This window comes from Esox lucius, chromosome 5, assembly GCF_011004845.1.
Source record: "Esox lucius isolate fEsoLuc1 chromosome 5, fEsoLuc1.pri, whole genome shotgun sequence".
NCBI classification, from domain to species: domain Eukaryota; kingdom Metazoa; phylum Chordata; class Actinopteri; order Esociformes; family Esocidae; genus Esox; species Esox lucius.
Genome location: NC_047573.1, coordinates 25,826,909 through 25,852,352, shown reverse-complemented (window position 1 = coordinate 25,852,352; position 25,444 = coordinate 25,826,909). Strand labels below are relative to the sequence as shown.

The 25,444-nt window shown below is 37.2% G+C and overlaps 1 protein-coding gene across 1 annotated transcript in view; it reads left to right on the top strand.

Moving 5' to 3' along the window:
* mybpc2b (myosin binding protein Cb) overlaps positions 1-25,444 on the top strand; it is a 41,308-nt gene that overhangs the window by 1,584 nt on the left and 14,280 nt on the right. Inside the window, exons 2-11 of the mRNA XM_010904919.4 lie at positions 8,869-8,892; positions 9,560-9,577; positions 15,284-15,310; positions 18,064-18,123; positions 18,357-18,505; positions 18,612-18,729; positions 19,417-19,462; positions 21,687-21,746; positions 22,229-22,398; positions 22,509-22,641. Of these exons, the coding sequence (XP_010903221.2) occupies positions 8,869-8,892; positions 9,560-9,577; positions 15,284-15,310; positions 18,064-18,123; positions 18,357-18,505; positions 18,612-18,729; positions 19,417-19,462; positions 21,687-21,746; positions 22,229-22,398; positions 22,509-22,641 (805 nt within the window). The remainder of the gene's footprint in view (positions 1-8,868; positions 8,893-9,559; positions 9,578-15,283; positions 15,311-18,063; positions 18,124-18,356; positions 18,506-18,611; positions 18,730-19,416; positions 19,463-21,686; positions 21,747-22,228; positions 22,399-22,508; positions 22,642-25,444) is intronic.

Below are 25,444 nucleotides of genomic sequence, written 5' to 3'. Positions count from 1 at the left end.
AACGACAGGGAAGTGGCTTAGCACTGTCCTTGGTTCGTGTCAGACAAGGGCTGCCTTGCCTTTTTGTGATCTAGTGACTCCTTGTTGTAGGTGGGCTGCCTGCAAGTGGAATCGTGGTTTTCGGTTGGTGATTGCATATTGCTCAAAGTGTGATGGTGCTGGCGAGTAATGTGTTGAGCGAGCAATGGGCTAAAATGCAGAACAGATGGGTAAGATGTGCTTGAAAGGACATGCCTTGATCTTCCCCTTTTCCCTTTAAAAGAGGCTGACGTGTCTTATTTTGCCTCAGTTTAAATTGTTCACATTAAGAAACACAAGTAAAAGCGATATTTGGTTCTTGGGAGGCATGCTTTGACATGAGTGTCAGTTATACGTTTTTGCACCTGTATATTCAGTTTGGAATAGCAAGCGACTGTGGCTAAGTTGCTTTAACTTTGCCATCTATTGGGGTAAGTTAGGAAACATCAATAAATAAAAGAGCCTCCTGATTGCCCCATATTAAAATCCAATGGTAAACTATGTCACCCCTATCAGTGTGTTCCATATCCACGTTTGGGAATTATGACCAGTTTGTGTGCGTCTGTGCTCCGAACGAATTATTATTGCCAGCTGTGGAGAGGATTTAAAGAAACCAAACCCACGGAAAGATTCATCAGATTCAACACTGGAAATATCCTACTTGCAATCGATGACATGTTCAATTTTAAAGCAAAAAAGTGTTTTTTTATTTAAGGGCCTAGTTTCTGCTGCTTATCATTGTGTGTTGGCCTATTGTCACACCCTAGCCTCCGTCTTCTAAGAAACATTGAACTGCTGTAACCCCGACGAAACTCTGACCGCCTTCCCTCCATTATTGTCACCTCAAATTGTTCTGGTGCTTGTACGTTAAGATTGCTATGATACTCGAGTGAGGCTTCAAACCTGGTTAACAAACTGTTGATCTAAGTTTGGTGGGGACAAAGTATAGGGAAAAAGAGATTTGGTAAAGTTAGTCAGTTTATTTGCCTTGGCAAGCTTGTCCCAGCTTGTAAGTTCAAATTTTTGGCCAAGAAAGTGATGTTTATTTTAATGGCCTGAGGAGAAACATAGAATATTGTTCACCACTCTCTGTTTCGTGCTAATTAGCTAACTTAAAACAAGCTGGTTTGAATTACCAGTGCAACAGTGTTTTATTAAGGTGATTTCTACTGACTGTTGCACACAGCAGACTTGCCTCACCCGATGGCTGTGTCTCATGTCGCTGGCACTAACTAACATGGCCAATTGGTTTCATCCCACTTAATTATTTTTGAGCTAGGATAGCAGCTTAACTAATATTGTGGTAATGTTAGTAAGGAGGCCCCGGACAGAACCCAACAGGCAGGAAATCAATCCACCCAAAGGGGGGCTAAGCTCTTCTTTCCTGCAGTGAAGTAGCTTGAGAACATGGCCAATACAAAACCAGGCTAGAGGGACAGCTAAAGCACATCTTTGGAGTGATTTTCTCCAAAAATGTAGGCATGCAATTAAGACATAAAATTCTATATTTGTATGGAACAAAAATCTGACAATTCCTTAAATAAAAATGTGATGATACAGTAATCACTCTCCGAAGTCCCAACCACTTTAATTAATTGCTGATGTTCCTTTCTGCCATCTTGGGTAGATGGGAAAATACGAAAACTGACTGATTAACCCAAATTCAATAGTCCTTACTTCATGGGTAGTCACATCTGGCCTTCCAAGCCAGTTCCTCTCCATTTTATTTCATTGCATAATAATTAATGATGGTGGTGCAATTAATGATGCGGTAGAATAGAAAACCGGCAGGCTCCAGCCCTTGTAGGGTGAGACTCAAAAACCCTGCCTTACTCGAATCGCAGGTTATCAGTGTGTCCGTGTGTCCGTATTCACTCAACCTCCTATTGCCTCAGACCCTCCCCCAACTACCCTTTTAGCTTCTGCGCTCACTCAGTTGCTAACCTTTGACAGGACAGCTCAAATAACAACCACTACCTTTTTTGCGGGTTCTGACACACAGTATGCTTTCCAGAAATAAACTTTTACTATAATCCATTTTGATGGACAGATGCAAACATTTTGCTAATTGCAACATACTTTGATAATTTGAAATGGTATATCATGATAAAATACACTACAGTTTAACAAAAAATGTTGTACAATATAAAAAAGTAACATGAAATACCAATGTTTTTTACTTAAATTGTTTATCTGAACAATAAACAGTTGTTTTCCATTATTCGGTAAACACAGGCTTTTTTATTTTTTATTGGTGATATCGCTTCCCTCTTCATCCAGTTAAAAATACCCAAGTTCCCCTCTAACCTTTCCTAATCTACATTACAGTGTGCCATCCTTCTTAACATGATACCTCACCCTGGTATATCATATTGAACTTACAATATCATTAGCTATAAATCAATAACAAACTCCTTCTGAACTTCTTCCAGAAACTTCTGTCTTTAAAAATGATATAGCCCAACCCATCATATTTCATGTTTTAGTTTCTCATACACCCCCATCCCCTCTAATCCATCAAAAAACTTGACAGGTGCTGCTTTAAACATAAGAAGAGAGAGAGATAGGCTAGAGGTGACAGTGTTTTGACGTGTTTATTGGCCATAATTCCATTCATCATTGCAGCCTGATGAAATGTTATGGTGGCACACTTAACTCCTCTTCTCCCTCATATTTCTTGGATTTCCTTTCCAATGCTTTGGTTTGACTGACACATTTTGTGTTCCCCAATATGGCTTATACAGAACACTTCCTGAACCATATTGTATTGAATACACATAATGGCCTTTTACAGCCAAATACAATGAAAACCCTTTTGGACATTCTCCAGAAATCTGAATCTGATAATATCTCAGAGGATTCCCCAGTTCTGAAAAACAACAAACCATTATTGGTCCCAGGAAACAGTAGATTGGACCTGTGGCATAACCCACTGTTTGAAGGTGAGTAACTTTTACAAAGATTGGAATCTTTACCAGAGTAATAATGCCCATTGTGTATTTTATCTGTACATTCTTAGTAGGCCTCACAGTCCTTTAACATTTCAATTATTGGACAAGTACTGTCCTTATTCTAGGAATGAATGAAGGTCAATGGGTAGCAAGCTCAAAAACCTAACATTTACACAAATTACATTATTATTTTAATATTTTATAATATTTTATATGCATTATTTATTTTAATATCTATTTTAATATACTATTTCATATTTATTTTAATCTTGACATTACATGTTTTTAAGATTTGTACTGTACTTTCTGAAAATCTTCCTAGAACAAATTTTGTGTGACATTACCATGTGACACGGCATGACAACTGGAACGCAAATGGTTGAGCGTCTGTTGGGTGGATTCCATTCATTGGCCAATTACACCCTCCGATTAATATCTATGGCTAAATTTCTAATAAAAATTAATAATTGGCTTTCATACTGTGATTGGTTAGAGATGATGCAATAAGTGATGACTTCTAAAATGTTGAGACTATTTGTCAGTAAAATAAATTACTAACCTTCTACTAACCCTGACCCTGACTCTTACCCACATCCTAGCAAATTCTGTAACCTCTTATGAAGCATTTGTAGCCCATTCACCTAGGTAATACACCAGGAGGTGCAGATTCAGCAAGTATCTGTTTTTCAAAACTTGACATGTAAACTCTAAATATTTATTTTATTTAAGGGTTAATGTCAGCCTAAACAATTATTTACCCAACCACAATGCCTTACTACCTATCAGCCAATAGAAAGACAGACATTTCCCAAATGTACCTTAGTTCAAAATTTCCATAACAGTACTGATAAGGTTGTAATTGTGAAAATTACAATGACAGTTTTAATTGCTGTCACCTTTTGGTTGAAAAGGTAAAAGGTTCATGGAAAAACATAAACTCGGAAGCGCAGATTTCCCACTCATAATTCCATCTGGGGCTGTAAATGATACCTATTCCATGTTTGGAAGCAACTAGTGTTAAAGCATATATACTAAAAATACATTTTTTTCCATTTCTTTCACTATAATTGCTGACTTTGTCAGAAATTTCATATGTTACAACTAGCTTCTTCACAGTTTTGGTTTCACTTTGGCATACTATATCTGACTGGAAATATTTGGCAAAATGTGCCTTACCTGAAATGGCAACATGCCATAATCTACAGATGGCATCACTGGTGGAACCATGTGGCGTAATTAAATCGCCAAGCCATGTCGGAATGCTATTGCAACAGGCATGGTGATAGCTGGCGTTTTATTTGGAGATCAAGTTGAGCATTTGATCTGAGTACAGCATTTATCACTTCAAGATCACATGCTCTAAGCTAAGGATAACACAGCTAAACATAGCAATATTAACCTAATAAACAATAGGCCTGTCTGTTTCGATGTACATTTAAGAAAAAAACCTGCATGAATGTAATCACAATTCATTTTACTGTACATTGATCATTAAAGCTAGAATCATAAGATTTGTTTTACTATGTTATGACATATGGGTATATACATTGCCAATCAAGGGTATTTCTTTAGTTTGACTATATTCCACATTATAGAATAATAGTGAAGACATAAAATCTACACATGGAATCATGTAGCAACCAAAAACGTTTTAAACAGATGAAAATATATTTCATATTTTATATTCTTCACCCTTTGCCTTGATAACAGCTTTTCACACTTTTGACTGGTATTATATATACACATTAGCTTTATTACTCCATTGTTTGTCAACAAAGTAAATGTAAATAAAAACTCATACCCAAAAACAGCCTCCTGAGACCCTGTGTTCGCATATGAGGACATGTTTTAGGCTTCCTGCACCATGTACTTCATTCTGCTTAACTTAAACCTATTGTCCTTATTAAAAGACAGTTGTCTGCGCCATGCTTAGATAGTAGACTTATTAGGTTCTACTAAACCCAAATAGCTAAGAGAAATAAAAAAAGGAATACATTATCAAATCTCAGGTCTTCAGAGATTGAACCTTTTATCCCAAAATGATTGTCCACTAGATTATCAATATGTAGTAAATGCACAGCTGACCTCCATTGCAACTATCAGCGGCTACGTTCTGGCTGCTCCCTATCGCTGAAGTCAGCCACGGCAAATAGACTTTGGCAATATCACCGTGACTTTCAATCAAATGTATTTTATGAAGCCCTCTTTACATCATAGGTTGTCACAAAGTACTTATACAGATACCTACAACCTCAAAGATCAAGTTGAGGTTAGAATATTGGAAGAAACCTAGACAAGAGACATACTCAGTGGACAGGCCAGTTCTCTTCTGGCTGTGCCAGGAGAAGACTGTAAGAGTACAGGGCCTTATAAGTTCATTAATATATTCAAATGTTCAGATGACCTGTGGGTCAAAAATACCTACCCCTCAGGAGAAAACGTAAATGTCACTTGGCTGATCATAACCTAGCATTCAAAAATAACCACAGTAATTAGAAAAGGTGCAAAAAGTCTGATCCTCTAGAGAAAATGTAAGTGTCAGTTGACCTTTCTAAAGCAAGTGTTAAGTGGTGAAGACAAATATAGCAACGCAACCAGGTGGGCTATGGACAGCGACACCAAGGGGTCGTTTGAGAATGGTCACATTATCCAGCCTGATTACTCAGCTTTCTGCCAATAGGGAGGAGGGTTGATCACTTTATTGTGGTTTCAGTTAAGGAGTCAAGCTTTGAAGTGATATCAGGAAAATGTTGGGAAGATTTATACAGGCAGTGAGTTACACTGTTAGTCTCAAGCTGCACTATTGCTGTGTTTGCCATTGTAGTGATACAGTATAAGCCAAATGGTCTATAGGTGATTACTCAAAAAACTAAAACAAAGAAGACAATGAGTATTTTGAATTGTGTTTCAAATGTAATACATTGAAAATTCATTTTGGAGGGGGGATTATTGACATATATTTGACATTGTAAAGTGATGGTAAATATGTAGATGCTAAAAAGCAGGAACTGGTTTCATATGAACATTCCTCCGCAATATGAGTCAGAGATCTATTTTAGGAGTAGGCATTAAAGACACATTTTACTTGTAAAAATGAGTACCCAAAAATGGCATGCTATGTCACGTATATTCTGATGTGTGTCCTGTCATGTATAAGCCAATATGTGCCCCATATCATCAAAACAAATTTAGTTTACAAATGATCAATTGTCCCTTGGGTTGTAGTCTACAGATTTACTTCTTTATGTAAACAACACAGGTTTTTAAGTCTCTATCAAGGTTATTCATCACGCAAGCATTGTTCCCCAAACCACCTCAATATCATGAATGCCCATCTTTTAGAAGCTATTGCAAGAAACTGACCAAATCACTTTGGAGCCGAAATATCAAACAAGGTATACCTGAAGTTCACATGGGCGACTTGTTCAGTGAACATGAGTGAATTACTGTTCACTGGGTTTACTGTCCTGTCATAGATCACCTGGGTAGTTAATTAGAGGGGGATCAACTGAGGCTTTTAGTAATCGTTGACCCCAACCTACGGTATGTGTTGAGACTTCATTAGGAAAAGTAGGTGTTATGGTGCCTTAGTATATCTGTCATACATCCGGAAAACCATGTACTGAATCAGCATCTCAAGTATGTCACAGAAGTCTGCTGCTGGTGTTACCCTAAAACAATTTGGGTGACGCAAGTTGGTGTTTGTCCATCAGCTGCATGGCACTAGGAGTAGAGGAGCCTGTTCCCTAATGCTCGGCCTGAACTGGTGACATACTCAGCGATTTACAGGTTTACACGTACTCCTCTCCTAAAGTATCAAAGTCATTCACACCACAGTGGTAGCCAGTGAATAGGCTTATGAAACGGATGTAAAGAAAAAAAGGTTTGCACGTCATGAAATGTAGCATTATATAGCATTATAAATAGATATGTAACCGTTAGATCTATCTGAAAAAAATAGATTAACACTTTAAAGTCAATAGAACGAAAAATCCAGTCTAGGATATTGAAGTAACTGTGCAGTAAAAAACATTCTGTTCACATATACTTAAATAATGTTAATATTTATTCATATTCTATTTGCGGGTAAAATAACTCCTCAAAATGAATTGCAGTACACAAAATACGGGGTCCTACTTTTAAAACCAGTTGCTGAAATAAAAACATCAGCTCCCTTTAAGAACATTCTGGCATCAAATTGTGTATTATGTTTGTTGTTTAAGTGTATCCAAAAGAAAGAGAGTAGAAAAAAGTAGCTATTTAATTAATGTAAAATGGAAACAATAGACAAGGTTAAAATGTATAATAACAACATTGGACCTACAAGACATTGTATTTAATTGTTTTACCTTTATCTATACAGGGAGTCAAATCGAATAGTCAACATATCTACTCTACATTGATAAGGTCTTTTTGGATTAAATTTGGAGTAAAGAAATGTAGCGAGAGTTAGGTGAGAAAGAGACAGCTTGACTGAAGACTGCAGCAGAGGCCAGACTATTTGGGGTAATGAGAATTGGCTTGACTTCAGCCAGTTCATAAGACACCGTCCCTGGCCTTTGCCATTCACCAGAGTAATGCAGTCATGCCTGAGAATCAGTAGGGAGCCAGCAATATGATATGTCAGACTGATGCATGTATTTCAGATAAGTGTGTTCTTTTACTGGCTTTCTGCCTCATCCAATCCAAAGTCTGTCCACTGACGGATACCCCTAAAAGGCCCTTCCCTAAGCCTTCCTCAGCGAATGGGCAGGCAGACCAGGAAGAGAAGTCAAGCTGGCAGGGCAAATAACACAGTCCCATTCCTGAAATACCTAGATGATCCAGTGATCCTGAGGTCAAAAGGAAATTCTGGTGCAAATATTACATTCAATATGTTTTACTACCCATAAATTTAATTATACTTGATTTTTGCAATGAGGTCCTGTATATACTACCCCAGAATCACATTTTTAAATCAATATTTTTTGTAGTTTTGTAAGCCAATGGCAATGTTGGACAAACATATTGACTGAAATCCTGCAGCGTCTGCTAGCATTCCAGATTTGGCGCTAACGCTATTTAGCATTTACAGTAGCATTGATCATTAATTTCCTTCAACCTGCATTTGGAGGCATGAAAATGGTATCCACAAGTCCATATGACACTGAGGAAGACGGGCATCATTGCCAAATCTTTGAAATATCTCTTTGAAGTGTATAAGCGGAGACATAAAAATGGTAGCCACAAGTTCTTATGACAGTGGGCAAGGAAATAAGTACCTCATTGCCAAAAGCCCAAAGTATCCCTCTAAAGAATGTATGCAGAGACATAAAAATTGTATCCTTGAGTTCATATGGCTCTGGGGAAGTAGATAAAGTGTCTTCTTGCCAAAACTCTGAAGAATACTATAATGTGTATGTAACACCCTTTTCACTTATATACTTATTTGGCTGATTTCACTCCAGGGTTCCAGAGATTGAGCACACAGTGAAACTAGACTCTTAACACACCATGTCTAATGTTATTGCATGGACCATCTGTTGCAAACAAATAGCAAAAGCAGTGCAACCTTTATAATGAACGGGAGTGGTTTAGCAAGTCTTGTTTTCTTATATCCAAAAATCATTTAAATAAATAAATCAAATAAATGAGCATTGTTTTAATTGAAATAGGTTCATTTGTTTATTCTTTATTTCATTTGTTTCATTTGATTATACATTTCCTTTTTGTAACATTGCCAATAATTGTTTTCCTTTTTAGCTCAGATTATGTACATAGATATTTAGTGACTATAAAGTATATTTTCCGTGAATGATCAACCATTCTGATGTTTGTGTGCTGAGTGTTTATTTTACGCTGGTAAAATACATAATTATGACTCAAATTTTATCCTTTGTCCACATGTTCATGTCAACAGAGCAGGCTGCACCTGCAACAGATGGTAAGACAAAGTATTTACTATACAATAACGAATGAAACACTTTTTTTGTTCATGGGAATGGCCTATAGATTCAAAGACATAAAATCATAATATGAGGATAATTGTCATATAGCCTATAGTCATACCTTCATGTAATTGCAAAACCCATATGAAGATTGAGAGTACATTGTCCAGTATTTAGAAATGCTTGCAGAAGGTAAGAGGATGATGTCTACTTTACATTTCCAGTTCTGCATTCCTCAGGAACTTCGTTAGGCTATGTTTATGTTGACACCTGACATTCCTCAGGAACTTCGTTAGGCTATGTTTATGTTGACACCTGACATTCCTCAGGAACTTCGTTAGGCTATGTTTATGTTGACACCTGACATTCCTCAGGAACTTCGTTAGGCTATGTTTATGTTGACACCTGACATTCCTCAGGAACTTCGTTAGGCTATGTTTATGTTGACACCTGACATTCCTCAGGAACTTCGTTAGGCTATGTTTATGTTGACACCTGACATTCCTCAGGAACTTTGTTAGGTTATGTTTATGTTGACACCTGACATTCCTCAGGAACTTCGTTAGGCTATGTTTATGTTGACACCTGACATTCCTCAGGAACTTCGTTAGGCTATGTTTATGTTGACACCTGACATGTGAAACTGTTTCCATCTGTTTCCAGGAGATGCAGCTCCTGCAGGTAAGACTGGCACTTGGCTGCATGGAGAGACATATTATTGCATTACAAAGTTTTGCATGATGTCCAGAGATAATTTCGGTTTAGGAACTGCAAATAATGTTTTATTTTGAAGGCATGTGTGAAAATTTCTCAATACTGTATGTATGACAGTTTATTGTATCTGCGTGAATTATCTAGTTTACCTCACCAGACTAGGTGACTCTCTTTAGCTAAAGCAGCACAGGGAAAGGGATGAGCAACATGCTTAAAACTGTGGCAGTGTGATGACATCACACTATGTTACAAAGCCAGCTGGTGACAGTGGTTCAAGCCAAATGTTGGACTGCTGTGTAGCCTGTGTTTGTGATGTCATGAGCGTTTGTGGTGTCATGTGATGTCAACAGCGTTAGCCGTTTATTTGGTCTGCAGTCTATGTAACATTTTTGATTGTCTGTACCTGCATGAACTGTTATAATGTAGTGTCATTTAATACAACCATGCTATATCATTTAGATTACTGATAAACATTCACATCCGCAGTTTGTTTTATGGAGCTAATATCAACCCAAAAAGGCTCAACTTGTATATCATGATTTGCACTTGTAAACGTCACGATTTTGCAACATACAAATCCTGCTTTGCAGATTCAGATTGCAGGTTCAACTCTGTTTTTGTGGATAAATCTCAGTTTTTATGGATAGAACTCAATGTTAACAGATACAAATAAATTTTTAGCTATGGGTGAGGACATTGTATTAAGTTGCCAATCACAGAACTCTTATCGGCAACATTAGATTTTGTCACGTCCTAACTATCCCCCCAGCCATCTTTGCGCTGGTCTGGGGGCTATAGTCAGGACCTGGCAGAGAGAGATGGCTCTTTGCATCTCTACAGTTGTTTTTGTTCTCCCCATTTAGAGGCAGCTGTACATTGCCTTATGTGCTTTACTCTTAACACCACTAATTATAACTGTTTGTTTGATACCCCTCTGTATTGCAATGTCCTCAACACAACCACTGACGTGTTATTTTCATTTTGTTCTTATAAACACGCATCCTTTTTTTTAGAAACAGAATACAATAAAATGTTCTTTCCATAGCCTACAGTCCAGTGGTTCCCAACTACGGTCCTCAAGTACCCCCAACAGTACACATTTTCATTGTAGCCCAAGCCAAGCACAGGTGATTCAACTAATTATCAGGCTCTCATTGAGTTGAATTGGGTGTGCTTGTCCAGGGCTACAACAAAAATGTGTGCTGTTGGGGGTACTCGAGGACCGGAATTGGGAACCACTGGCCTACACAAACTAATTTCAGTTAAGGAAGTATGTTTTAAGATACATTTACTGCTACTAAGTTACTTCAGGCACCATCACGCTCATCACAGGTCCCCCAAAGCTGTGAACCCATAACTGCTGTGACAGGACCGAATCCAACCACATCATCAATGATTGCTGGCGACTACAGTGGTGGTCCTCAGCACCTTTGCCAACAGGGTGGTCCGTGATGGGGCATGCTTTAGTGTATTGCAGTGCCATGCCACACATACAAATACAGAAAATAAAAATCATCAAAGCGGCACCCGCCTGAAACTGCTGTAATTGAAACTACTTGTGTCAGTTTTCATATGGCCAGAATAAAACATTCAAATGGGCGGAATATAGTATATTATAATCCTATTAATGGATTGCTATGTTGCAGTGTTCTTTTCCATAAACTCCAACTGTCACGCAATCTCATAATTAAATGTCAGATTTTTTACAACAACCATTTATGAAACAGATAACACTTCGCATTGTTGTAAAAAACATAGTAATTGTATTATTATGAAGAGATGAACTGTTATTTCTGAGTATGTATATTTAATTATAGGTCTACACACGTGAATCTCTTCCTTTTCTTTAATGATAATTATTGAAAGTGAAATACAATGATTTGACTGGAAATATTGCTCTCTTAAGTTAACATTCATGTAGATACAAGTGAAAAAATTATTATAAGTATTTAACGTAGCGTGTTTAGGCCTACATGAAGGACATTTTGTTTGTTGAACGAGCAATATCCTACATGTTCAACACAACATTGTTTCATGAATATTTTCAGAGGTAAATACCAATAGATTTTGTTCTTAAATTTCTAATAAAATGGCTTTGAAAACTTAACCTTTAATTCTTTGTTTATTTAGCATACTATGGACTAAAAAAAACAATTTCCTACTACTCCAAATTAACACTAGAAATGCCATGTCTTTCAGATTAATTATATAAAAAAAGAATTTGTGGGTTTTTCATTAAAGGTCTTGTGAAACATATGAATAAGGAAACAGTTGCTATTTTAAATTACACAAGCTATAGCAATTTTGTTTATTTTCTAAGGCTCTAAAAATCCACCAAATTTAAAATCTTGATAGATTTTTGAATTACTAGACCTAACACAGGTAAAACGATTTGCATAAAGTATATCTTTTATAATTTGTTTCCCTAATAATTAATTTGTGTAATACCTTTGATGAATGAAATATGAAGCTGCATCAACTTCATTGTTTGATAAAATAATCAGTGAAATGTCTTATATTCAGGAAGATAATACATTTGATATTTTGTTTCTCTCACAAAAAAGAAATTAAACATAAGATTGGATTACTAAATTTAGAAGTAAAACATTATTTTGAAGGTCCTGCTGCATGTGATCAAGATTGAACAACAATGTCATCAACTTTACACAGCTTACTGTTAAGTTAATTCACATTCAACCGCAAGGAGCATGATCTTTTATCTTGGGGTATAGCTCATTCAGAGTGATTAGTGCCTTCCTGGGTACCAATGTCTAGTCAGCATTTTGGGTCAACTTTCAGATGTGTGGGCTTTTCTACCATACTTAAAAACCAATGGTAAATACAGTAGTCAGGATGGTATATTTATGTGTTAGCGCGTGAAGCAATTCAATTTCAAAAACACATCTAGACTGCTATAATTAATTAATTACATTGTATATTGAGACTTTGACATTGGCCTGTACAAATAACCAGCGCTGTGGTTGGTACAACCTAAAACACGACCAGGTCTAGATCAAGTTCAAGGCAAATGGAATCAGAGTCAAGACCAAGACTTGAACCTGATTGAAAATGTTTGGAATGAACTGAAAACATATTTTCATAAGCAGGCAAGCCGACAAGCGAAGATTAGCTTATCACAATTGTAACACATTGACTCAAGAATCTGATGAGGAATTCCTGCAACAAATACATTGATCACATAATGCAAGATCTTAGCTCTGATCTTGGAGCTGGTAGGAGGGGCGACTAAAATGTAGGACTGTAAATTCTATATGTAGTAAACATTTAATGCTATACAGTATTTTAAACGTTCTGAAAGCTAAATCCTTGACTTTTCCTAAATAAGTGTATATTACAATGTTCTATTGTCAGAATTCTAAACTCACAAACTGAAAACTATTAAGAGACAATTTACCTTTTTTTTTTACACTGTATTCCTACTTAATCCGCTAAAAGGACACGCCACTTGGTGTTGGTACCCAGACAGCCGCTAATCCGTAACCAGGCACTAATCACCCCTCGCTGTATGAATGATGTCAATGAATGAATGGGGTGATACCCCCAGATGAAAGATCAGAGCCTTGGTCAAATTTGAATGAACTTACAAATTAAACACAAACTATATCCTTGACCATTCAAAAATGTACCGCATCTTAATATTTTCTTTAGGAGAGACACAAAATATCAAACATAATCTGTCTAGACATTTTTGCTGATTACTTTACCGAGGATTCAGCGGCTTATATAATTAATCAAATGTAGAAGACTATATAACAAATTCAGTATAATTAACAATATCCTAGAAAGTGTAACAAACATATTCAAACTGTACACTTTTATATTAGGAGAGAAACAAAATATCAAACACTTGTTTATCTATCATCTGTCTATTAATTTTTATTATTTTCTAGTGTCAAGAGTAAAGCACATTTTCCAACAGATGGCATGCAATATTAATATTTGACCAAAGAGGTTGTCTTATAGCCAACAGCCAATATTTTCTCTGATTTACTTACACATACTTGACATAATTTTACCTTAAAGTACATTGGAGAAGAAGAGAAGAAGCAAAACGATAATATGTGCATACATACACCTTTGGCCACATACTTTTATTCTGAAGACAAGGCATGTGACCCAAATGTCATGTTGCCGATTAGTGTTCTGTGATTGGCTACTTAATACAATGTCCCCGCCCATAGCGATACATTTTGTTGTACTGTATCTGTAGAATTGGAGTTGTATCTGTAGAATTGGAGTTGTATCTGTGAAAACGGATTTGCACCCGTAAAAACTGAGCTGTATCCGCAAAAGTAGAGTTCAACCTGCAAAAAAAGAGTTGTATCTGCAAAGCAGGATTTGTAAATTGCAAACGTGATGTTTACAAGTAAAATGTGGGTTGATATTAGCTTCACATCGTTTGACATTCAGTTAACGTGAATTACTTTTATGTAGGTGGGGCGCCACCTACTGAGGAAGGAAAGGAAAATGCAACCTAAATAAATTTATCCTTTGTACCCTGATTCAAGATATACTGTGATTTTCATTGTTTAATTTAATGCAAAAAAGTATCGTATTTCTCTTTCCTTTCCAAAAAAGTTGGAAAGGAAGGTTGAGTGAGGAACAGAAGGGTTAAAATTAGGAGACCACTGCAAATTGAACGCTTCCGTTCCTCACTCAAAACTTTCCTTTTCAACTTTTTTGGAAAGGAAAGAGAAAGTTGCAGTGATCTCTTAATTTGCTGTACGTAAAAATTAACATTAACCAATTTGAATTCAATACAATTTACACAAGTGAAATCAACATTGTGTTACTATTTATTGAGATACAGTATATATACCATTATTTTATGGTTTCGTAGGCTCATTTAATTACTTAGTTGTTCAGTTCATAGATGGGTGATGAGTGTCAGATCTGGGAGTCATATGCAATTTGTTCCAGTAATTGGCAGCAGACGACTGAAATAAATGACAGCCAAAGGAAGTGGGTTTGAGGAGTAACTAATGAATGACGGCCAAAGGAAGTAGATTTGAGGAGTAACTAATGAATGATGGCCAAAGGAAATGGGTTTGAGGAGTAACTAATGCGCGATATCTACCAAAGCTGCAGCTGAATACACTATTGTTTGTTAGCACGTACTATCCATGAGTGGCACATGTGCCCAGATGTTTCCTTTGTGTATTTAAGCAAGCTTTTCCTTAGTTGCACCAACGCCTGCAGAATATTATTAGCGAAAGGCAAATCTGTGATTTTGTCTGTGCATAATATGTACATACCACATTGGGATGAGAATGTACTGTATACAATTAATCATTAAAACATCGGTCCATAGGATATGCTAAAATATAGGTACATTTTATTCTTTTACACTGATACAATCGCACATATGAAAGGTTTTTGCTCCCAATGCTCTTAGGGCTCTTGTTAAGTTAACGCAGGGCCAGATGACCATATAGGCATTCAGGGCTCACTTAATCATTAACTGATGACTTCTGAATGTGTGGAAGTGTGTTTCCCTGATTTTGGTGTGAGAGCCCCGTTTCAGTTCCTCCACTGGGAAGTTCAGTGTTTGCAGTCAAGCTGGTTCTGACTGTTTGCAACAGAATCACATGTCCAATACCCAGTGATGTGTATCCTTTATGGCCTCCCAGTTAAATGCTTTATTTTTCTCAGATGAAACACAGCCTGAAGGAGACGATGGTAAGATGTGTTGTTGGACTGTGTGGTTTAGAGGATGCAGTTGCATGATTACAATACAACTTTGGCGTTAAATATCAACAACAAACCGGCATCAAATATTAGGTTAAACACTTTGAAATATTTGTTGTGAGCTATATTTAGTTTGCACAGTGACAGCTATTGAAATAGCTGCAAAACTGCAAACTACAATTTAATAGCTCAATGTAAATACTGTCAAGTATTAGCAAGTATATCACCTATGTATTTGATGATCTTGACTATTTCATCAAGGCCTCAGGGTCTGTGGTATATTGTGTATATACCATGGCTAAGGGGTGTACAAATATGTAATTTCATTGAACTTCCCCTTTAGTTCATGAAAATTACATTGGTCATCTGTTTTCTTACCTTTAAGATCGTTCTAATGCTAAGGAAATAATACATCCATTTGTCATTATTTGAACTTTTCTTTTATGGGGAATAGCAGAAGAAAGAAAAATAATGTACTTACTTTGTGTGATAACATATCAGTGTGTTTCGATACATTTGGATGCATCTGGTCTTTGGTCTGGATGGGGATTCTGATGCACCAAATATCACAGTTCACAGTAATCTGAATTATGTGGCCAGAATGTGATGTGTTGAGAATGGTGTGATCTTAGTGTTTGATGTGTATTATCCCATGTGCATATAGAATGTGTATACTGTAGGAAGTGAGAGATGACTGACCAGCGTGGTTTGTTTTTCTTATTGCTGTCATTCCCATTGAATCTCAAACATTGCATGCAATAGTTTGATCATTAATCCACAGAAAACGTTTTGTGTAAGTTTTCAAAAGTTTCTAACCTGTAAGATGTGTCATTGTGTAGTGTTAGAAGCACTAGACAAAGTCCACAAACACCATTAGGTTTAGCCTTTTCAAGATACAGAGCCAGGTGTAGCACAGGTGTGTGTGAGCATTGTATTCAATCTTTAGGTTGCAGGCAAATTGTAAGGGAGCTTTAATGTCTCAAACTTTGTTTAGTGAGTGCTTGGAGAGAACCAAGCACTCAAAACTGTTTATTATGACGGGTGTCTACCCAGTGAGGTTAGCAGGGTGGCTTTTCTTGGGCTTAGGGCCTACAACACATGATTTCCATCAAGCTCCTTGTCTTTCCTGCAAAGACTGGTATAGTACTAGCTAGTCCAAGGTGGTTTAGGATGGGAAGGATAGTACTGCGAGTGTCTAAAGACATTTAAAGTAAATGTAAACTGATAAACGGACCAGCAAGAACATTTAAATGGGGAATATGTCAGCCACTCGATTCATTTTTGTAGAAACAAAATGTTGAAACATCGACTTGAAACATTAACTTCAGAAGTCTAATGGTCATTTTGCTTGTTTTTATTTGCATATTGTTGAACATCCCTTAATGTTTTGATTTTGAATATGGAATCATCATATTGTATTTGATAATGCATGACTGCAGCACAATAAATATTGATGTGTTCTCACATTATGTTGTAAGTGAAGCCCATCATTTTTTTTTATTTGTAATAAACCTCCAAAACCTTAATGGAATGTTAAGCTATAGCCATTTGCTCCATACATTCGACTCAGCAATGGCTTTAGAGAAAGTTGGATACAAGGCTATCATGAAATAGCAATTGTAGTGAAACTTCAAAACTGCTTTTCAAGGTGTCATCTGGTATAATACTGTTTAATAACTTTCATGAAGAAAATGTTCCACAAATTCCTCGGTTGTGTATACATGTTTGTATGTATATAGTTGTGTAATACAAAATGAATCCAAAGTGTGAGACCAGTTGCTTATTCCTTTTGCTTGGTTCCTTGTTTGTACAGAATGTAAATTGTCTTTCTCTGTTACAGTATCCAGATAATTAGTCAGTGCCTGCTACAACATTTCAACACTCGTAGAGAAAAGGTGCCAATGTAGGGTTTGTCCCCATAAGTGAATTTTTTTAAATAAATTTGGTGCTACAGTAGGCTTTTTCAGAGACCTTTAGTATAAAAAATTGTATATTTAATGTATCTCATAACACAGACATTAAAATAAATAATTAAGACAACCACTCTGCAATGGAGCCTTCTGGGAAATGTAATGTGCAATTTGATTGTGCAGAAAAAAACATTATCTTAAGCCATTAGTGTATCACATGCAGTCTGAAATCTAGGAAAGTGTAATGGGATAGCTCAACAGTAGTTTGGTCAATGTGATATTGAAATTATTACCTAAATTAATTAATGCTAAAACATCATCTATGTTAATAACGTTTTTGGGAAAGTCAGAAATATCTTGACTTTCATATTCATTTTTTATAAAATGTCTACAAAATCATGGTATGTCTTTTACAGGCTGAGAAAAAACAATAATTACACAGGTCCCACTTTCTACAAGTCTTGATATCAGTTGATGTATGACTGGGTGTAGAATACCTCAATGATTTCCAAAGAACCCTTCGGACTTGCAAAGAATCATCAAAGGACAATTTCCTCCCCCCCCAAAAAACCTTTCTTACTACAATAAATTCCCATAGAAATACTTTTTGTTCCAATTATTCCAATCTTCCAATAGAAAAACAGCTATTGGTAGAACTCAACCATCACCAAATAACCCTCTTGGAACCCTTATTCATGAGAGTGCATTATGGTTATTAATAATGTGCATAACTTAAGAAGGTCTGATACTGGCCTGCTTTCTGTTCTCTGCGTGTGCATGTGTGCGTGTTTGTATTTGGAAATGTGTTCTTCAGTTTCTTCTCTCCAACCACAGAGGTTGCAGGACTTGCGGGCCTGTTTCTTGAATACCCCAAGAACACGGTTGCTACTGCAGGTCAGACAAACACCTCTGGCCGTTTATTAGCGCTAGCTTCATCTCAGAACGCATTTGTCTACTGTGTCGGTCTCATTCACTTTAGCTACTTTTGCATTACAATTTGGTCTTACCTACCTGTTTACCTGAAGTTGACACGTTTAAGCCGGGAACATTTTTGTAAATGTAAAACTTACAGGGAAAAAGCCAAATATTTTTGTATTGGTTTTCTTAATGTGGATTTTGAATGGCAGGAACGGACATTACGTTTATCGCCAAAGTTGACTCATCTACACTAACAAGGAAACCCACCATTAAATGGCTGAAGGGGAAATGGATGGACCTAGGCAGCAAGGCGGGAAAACACATGCAGTTCAAAGAGACATATGACAGAAACACAAAGGTAGGCCTACGCCTGCTAAAGGGCGGGTTTGGTAGATGTAGGAAAAAAGACCTGTCTCACATAAAGAGAGACACACACACATTCTAACGCGTTCTAATCCTCTTAGATCTACACCTGGGAGATGAAGGTAATCAAGGTGGTCCCTGGTGATGCTGGAGGCTATAGGTGTGAGGTGATCTCCAAAGACAAGTGCGACAGCTGTGCTTTTGAAATATCTGTGGAGGGTGAGTGCAAAGAGCGTTAAAATGTATTCATATCAACCCCTCCCCTTTTTGATATAGAGAATGTATCTCACGGTTGTCCTGATGGTAAAACTACGCTATTTAGTGCGTGTTTTTTCACATGAAAACTAATTTTGCAAGATTTTTTGCAACCAGGATATCACACATTGGTTACTGACCCCAACCACAAAATCAAAACAACTTTTCCATTCAAACACCAAAGCCAGGCTATTGGGGAGAAAGCAGGGTAGAGACAGCAAATATCACAACCAATCATAACACTGGCAGATATGTTACTTAATTCCATATATATTGCAAATATACAGTCCCCAGAAAAGCATTACTTTTCATCTTACAACAAAGGTTTTCTCTATCAGTGATTCACAAGCAGCAGTAGTTTTTTGTCATTGATTATATGGACAAATCATGATTTGGCGAAGGTAATGCTTAAACTGGGATGGCAACTTTGAATATGATAAACAGTTTGTGTAAGATTACATAGCAATATAGTGTAAAAGTATTTATTTGATATGTATTTAATTTATGGTCAAAAACAGGAAGGTGGAGTTTCCTTTTGCCAGGGAGAAGACTTTTCTTACATCCCATGCACTGCGTTAATCAAAATTGTTAATGTCATTCCAACCAGAAGTATTCTACAGTAAGTATATTATGTAATCCCTCTTTTTCCAGCTGTGCAAACGGAGGATAAAGATGTTATGGCTGCATTTAGAAGAACGTAGGTATTTTTTCATTAATGTTTGCACTTTCATAAAACAAAAGCATACAAATAAAAGAATGAGTCAGCATGTGTGTGTGCGCATGTGTATGTTTTACCGGCTTTGTTTTTCCTTTCAATTTCATGGTTTATTTTGTTTTCTGTTTAGGTATGGCAAAATAATTGAAATCATAATGACAATGTTGTCCTCAAAAGTTAGAAGCAGGTTCCCCACGCTAGCATAGGTTTTTAACAGCCACCAGCACAGTGCAACTGTTCACATAAGAGATTTTTATTTATCAATAAAATATTATTTTATGTTAATTCCTTTTACATTAAGTTAGACTTTTGGTAACAAAATGGGGGCTCATCAGGGATATTTTATGGGTGTATACACCGATCAGCCATAACATTATGACCACCAGCCTAATATTGTGTAGGTCCCCCTTTTGCTGCCAAAGCAGCCCTGCCCATCGAGGCATGGACTCCACTAGACCTCTGAAGGTGTGCTGTGGTATCTGGCACCAAGACGTTAGCAGCAGATCCTTTAAATCCTGTAAGTTGTGAGGTGGGGCCTCCACGGATCGGACCTGTTTGTCCAGCACATCCCACAGATGCTCGATTGGATTGAGATCTGGAGAATTTGGAGGCCAAGTCAACACCTTGAACTCGTTGTGTTCCTCAAACCATTCATGAACCAATTTTGCTACGTGGCAGTGCGCATTATCCTGCTGAAACAGGCCAATGCCATCAGGGAATACCGTTTCCATGAAAGGGTGCACATGATCTGCAACAATGCTTAGGTAGGTGGTACGTGTCAAAGTGACATCCACATGAATGGCAGGACCCAAGGTTTCCCAGCAGAATTTTGCCCAAAGCATCACACTGCCTCCGCTGGCTTGCCTTCTTCCCATAGTGCATCCTGGTGCCATGTGTTCCCCAGGTAAGCGATTCACATGCACCCGGCCATCCACGTGATGTAAAAGGAAACGTTATTCATCAGACCAGGCCACCTTCTTCCATTGCTCTGTGGTTTAGTTGCCCATTGTAGGCACTTTCGGCAGTGGACAGCGGTCAGCATGGGCACCCTGACTGGTCTGTGGCTACACAGCCCCAAATGCAACAAACTGAGATGCACTGTGTGTTGTGACACTCTACTATCAGCACCAGCATTAACCTTTTGCAATTTGAGCTACAGTAGCTTGTCTGTTGGAACGGGCCAGCCTTCGCTCCCCACGTGCATCAATGAGCCTTGGCCACCCATGACCCTGTCGCCAGTTCACCACTTTTCCTTCCTTGGACCACTTTTGACCACTGCAGACCAGGAACACCAAACAAGGGCTGCAGTTTTGGAGATGCTCTGACCCAGTTGTCTAACCATCACAAATTTATCCTTGTCAAAGTCACTCAGATCCTTACACTTGCCCATTTTTCCTGCTTCTAACACATCAATTTTGAGGACAGAATGTTCACTTGCTGCTTAATATATCCCACCCACTGACAGGTGCCATGATAATGAGATTATCAGTGTTATTCCGTTCACCTGTCAGCGGAATTAATGTTATGGCTGATTGGTGTAAAACAGTCTTAATCAAAAACAATGGATTGTCAATGTGTTGTTAAGTTAAGCTTAGCTTGGCAACACAAGATACAGACATAGCTCTTGTGAAAGCTTCTCATAATCTGAAATCTGAAAAAACTAATTATCCTGACATAAAGAGAGAAGATGTTCATATATCACATTTGTTTAACAAAGGAATAAGCAGATAATGTGACAGCTAGTTTTCAATAAATATCCCACTGAATGCATTACAATAAATAATCACTTTAATAAAACACATACACAAATGTTATAGCATTTGGGGTTAGATGGAAAACCACAGTAGTAAAACGTTATTAGTATTTATTTTACTTTAGAACATACCTACATTGTGTCAGCATTCAGTACATGAAATGGGAAAATTGTTGGGATATTTGGATGCAAATTAAAAGTGCCCCGCCCGAAAATGACAGAATTAAAAGTCCATAACACTATTTTTTGCCTGCATGTGGCTGCACAAATATATACTTGTATGACAGAGAGCTATTAATAATAATTTTCTCAGAATGTCTTAAATGGTTTTTCCAAATATGCATATTTTTTTAATCTATGTAGAGATAAGATTCATCTATCTTATCTTGTATTATAGTATTTTGTATTATAGATATAATTGATCTAAAATGACAATATGTTTTACCTACTTAGGGATGCTGGTGAGGATGACGGTGACCTGGATTTCAGTGCATTGCTGAAAGCTACCAAGAAGTGAGGAATGCATACACTACGTAATCTATGTAGGGAACATACTGTACCTCCACAGATTAGAGATCAGAAAGATTTAAACTGTTCTAGAAATTCTCTATAGCTGTCCTTGTGGTGGAATCTTTTTCTTTATCTAGAATTTTTTCTCCCTACTGTAAACAGGCAGATCAATTATTATCTATATTTCACTAAGTGGTATATTACTCAGATCAGAAAAAGAGATTGTTCAAAAGAAACGTGTAAAGGTTTCAAAGGAAAATCCATAGAATCAGTTGAATGCAACCTATCTTTAATAAGACTTCAGGTGTGGCTTAACAAGAGTTATTTCTAGCTAGAGTGTAAGAATTTTGTAACAGTTACAAAAAAGAGTCACCCACTAATTGAGTATAGATTATCTCTCCAAGATTTAATCTGTCTTTATCGCATACCTTCATCGTTATCACTTTCTTCCATCCCTACTTTATTCTTCCATCTTTCTTCTACAGAAAGAAGAAGCCAGTTGAAGAGGAGCCGCAGGTCGATGTGTGGGAAATCTTGAAAAATGCTAAACCCAGCGAGTATGAGAAGATTGCTTTTGAGTACGGCATCACGGACCTGAGGGGTCTGCTCAAGCGTCTGAAGAAAATGAAGACTGTTGAGCCCAAGCACAGCGATGGTAAGAAGGCCAGGGAAGGGCAGTAAAGGAACATTATGAAGGTATGATACCGACTGGCACTACCTTGCCAACATTTGCACCCAATGTCATGTTCTTGGTTTTACCTGCAGCTTTCCTAAAGAGAATGGAAGCAGCCTACACTGTGGATAAGGGGAAGAAAATTGTACTGTCAGTTGAAGTGGTTGACCCAAATGTCCAGGTCAGATGGTTGAAGAATGGTCAGGAAATAAAAACATCAGCCAAGTAAGCATACAAACACACACACGCAACACACATGTCCTAGCAGAGGTTACTAAGAGAATGAGGTATGATGAGAACCATGATGAGTAAAGGCTGAAGCCCAACTAGAGAAATTAATCTTTGAAGCACATGTGACATATTTTGTCTATAGGAATATATTCAAATGCTTTTATTAGTATGCACATTTATTGGTACTATTTGGTGTTTTAAATATTTATGCTTTGCAACATTTAACTTATTGTAGAGGCACCTATTGTTTGCTGTGGCCCTAACCCTAATCTGTAATCTTCTTATATTGTGTTAAATACCCCCGCCCGTTTATGTCAGTGACCTAGCCAATCAACGTAACATGAGATTACAAGACTGTCACAGCCCTAGTGAAACTGGACCCTTTGCATAACTCTCGCATTGATGTCACTTGCATCTCTTTTTAGGATGAGGCCATATGTAACTTAGTGACATAATGCATCTGTAGCAGGGGGAAGTGAAAGTAAAATTGCCTTTCACAAAGATAGCCACTGATGAATTCAAGAAATGTATATGTCACTGGGTTGTTTATTTACTGCAATAACATATAGTCCTTGTGGCATAGTCACATAAGGAAATGGTTTTGTTTTCTTCAAAAGCAGTTTTCTATCATGTAAGCCACCCATTGAATAATCTCAGTCAAAAGGCAAAGTACAGTAGGCCTATCTATTTTTGTCTTCTCTCTGAAGTGCTTTGGTAGTGCAAGGGCCTCTCTCTGAAGGGGGTGGGGAAAGTGGGTGCCATGCTAGATATGTGATTAATAGGCCCTATCTGATTCACTGCAGGATAAGATGTCAGAGACTGGCAGCATTAGAAAATATCTCTCTAAAATTATCTTTCCAGTACAACTCCATAATTCAAAATGCCTCTGCCATCAACAAATGTATTTATAGGAAATAAAAATCAGATCTTAGAGATGACCAAGTTTTATCATGTCCTGCATATACACTCCAAGGGATAGTTTTGCGGGACAAAGATTAAGCCAAGTCCACTGTGCTCTTTTTGTCTTAGACTATAGGCTTGATCTTTGTCCACAAAACCGGCCCTTAATCCACAGTCAGTTCTGAATCATTATCATAGCTACACAGTCAGACGCAAAAACATACAAAAAGTAATGTTGAGTGTTTTTTTGCGTTTTGAGTTTTGAATGACCCAATTCAGGCGAAACTGGAACCTTTGTTTAGTACCCCCACTAAGTGCAATGATAGGCGCATGTAAAGGATGCCTGCGTTTTGAACCAGAGACGCGGCGTGAGATTTTTATTTTCTAACCTCAACCCTAACCCTAATCCTTAATCTAACTTGCATTTTCTTGGCTAACCTTACTGAAGAATTATGAAGTATGTCGCTTTAGTGTCTATAACCTTACAAAGTGTTATGAAGAGCAGCGCTTCCCTTCATGTACATCCAAATGTGGGCATCGACATCAGCAACATGAATTTGCACAAATTGGGTCTCCCTGAAATGCACAAAATGCACAAAATATCACCTGTACATTTTTCCATTATCACACAAATTAGGACTTCTTAAAATGTATGAAAACACACAAAATCCTCAACATAACTTTTTGAAAATGTTTGTGCAAATTCACGCGTGTAACGCAGACATTTAAATATTTCATTTAACACTAGAACCACCAGAGACCAACGCTGTTTGGCGTCATTAGCATACGAATGGTCCCAATTAGCATACATATTCTCCTCCGTAGCATCACCATCCAGCCAGAGCATCAGTTCATCTACTGGGTCATTATTAAACTATACAGAATAGTCTAAATAATTTATTATAGAATTTGTTTGCTTATCATACAATAAAAAAACGATTAAGAAAAGAATACAAAGCAAGATTATTTCTCAGAACGCAGACTATAGAATTTTCATTAGTTTTTTAACCTACAAATGTACAAAATGAAAATTACACAGCCAATCTACAGATGACCTGATTTGTCTATAAGTGACATGAATACGTTATCGAAAAAGACAAGGGCCCGGTTTCCCGATAACGTGGTTTAAGGATGCACGTAGCTTTAACAGGGACTATGTTACGACGGACTTACACCTGTTTCCCAAACCATCACATACGTCGCTCTTTATAAAGTGCATCGTAAGTGCCACGTTAAGTTGTGAAAAATTGCCTATTCATTGCATTCCGATATATCTTATTTACTTATCAGAAACATATCATATTTTCCTATTAGAAACACTAATAGGAAAGTGCAAAACAAAAAAACTTAGTGAAATGTTAGATTGACGAAATTGTTGTACTCAACCAATGGGGTGGACTTAAGCCAATCAAAAGCATATCTCCGGAAATCGATCACGTGACATCCAATTATCAGTTCCTCTGGTAGCAATATAGAATATATGTTACTTAAGTCATAGCAATCAACACATGATTAGTTATCTGGGAATATAAATCAGTGGGAAAAATATGTTCTAATTGTTTGAAGTAAAAATGGAACACAGAGGAAAACAAGTATTCAGAGATGAATATATCAATGTTCCCCTTGACGAGGTAGAGGCACCAATCCATCAAAGACATTACTGTTTTGAACACTTTTTCTTCATTATTTCTTGTTTTACGTTCGTTTAAAATTTTCCTCAGTTGATCCAATTGCATTCAGTTATATCTACATCCTCTCATTCACTTGTTACATATTTTTTTCAAAATAAATTAGTAACAACTGTTTTTATTAATTCTATTGCCTTAATTTTAACTGTTTGCGATCTCTCCTCGCATGTTGAGTGCGGCGCTATTTCACAAAAACAGTGAAGTGCCTG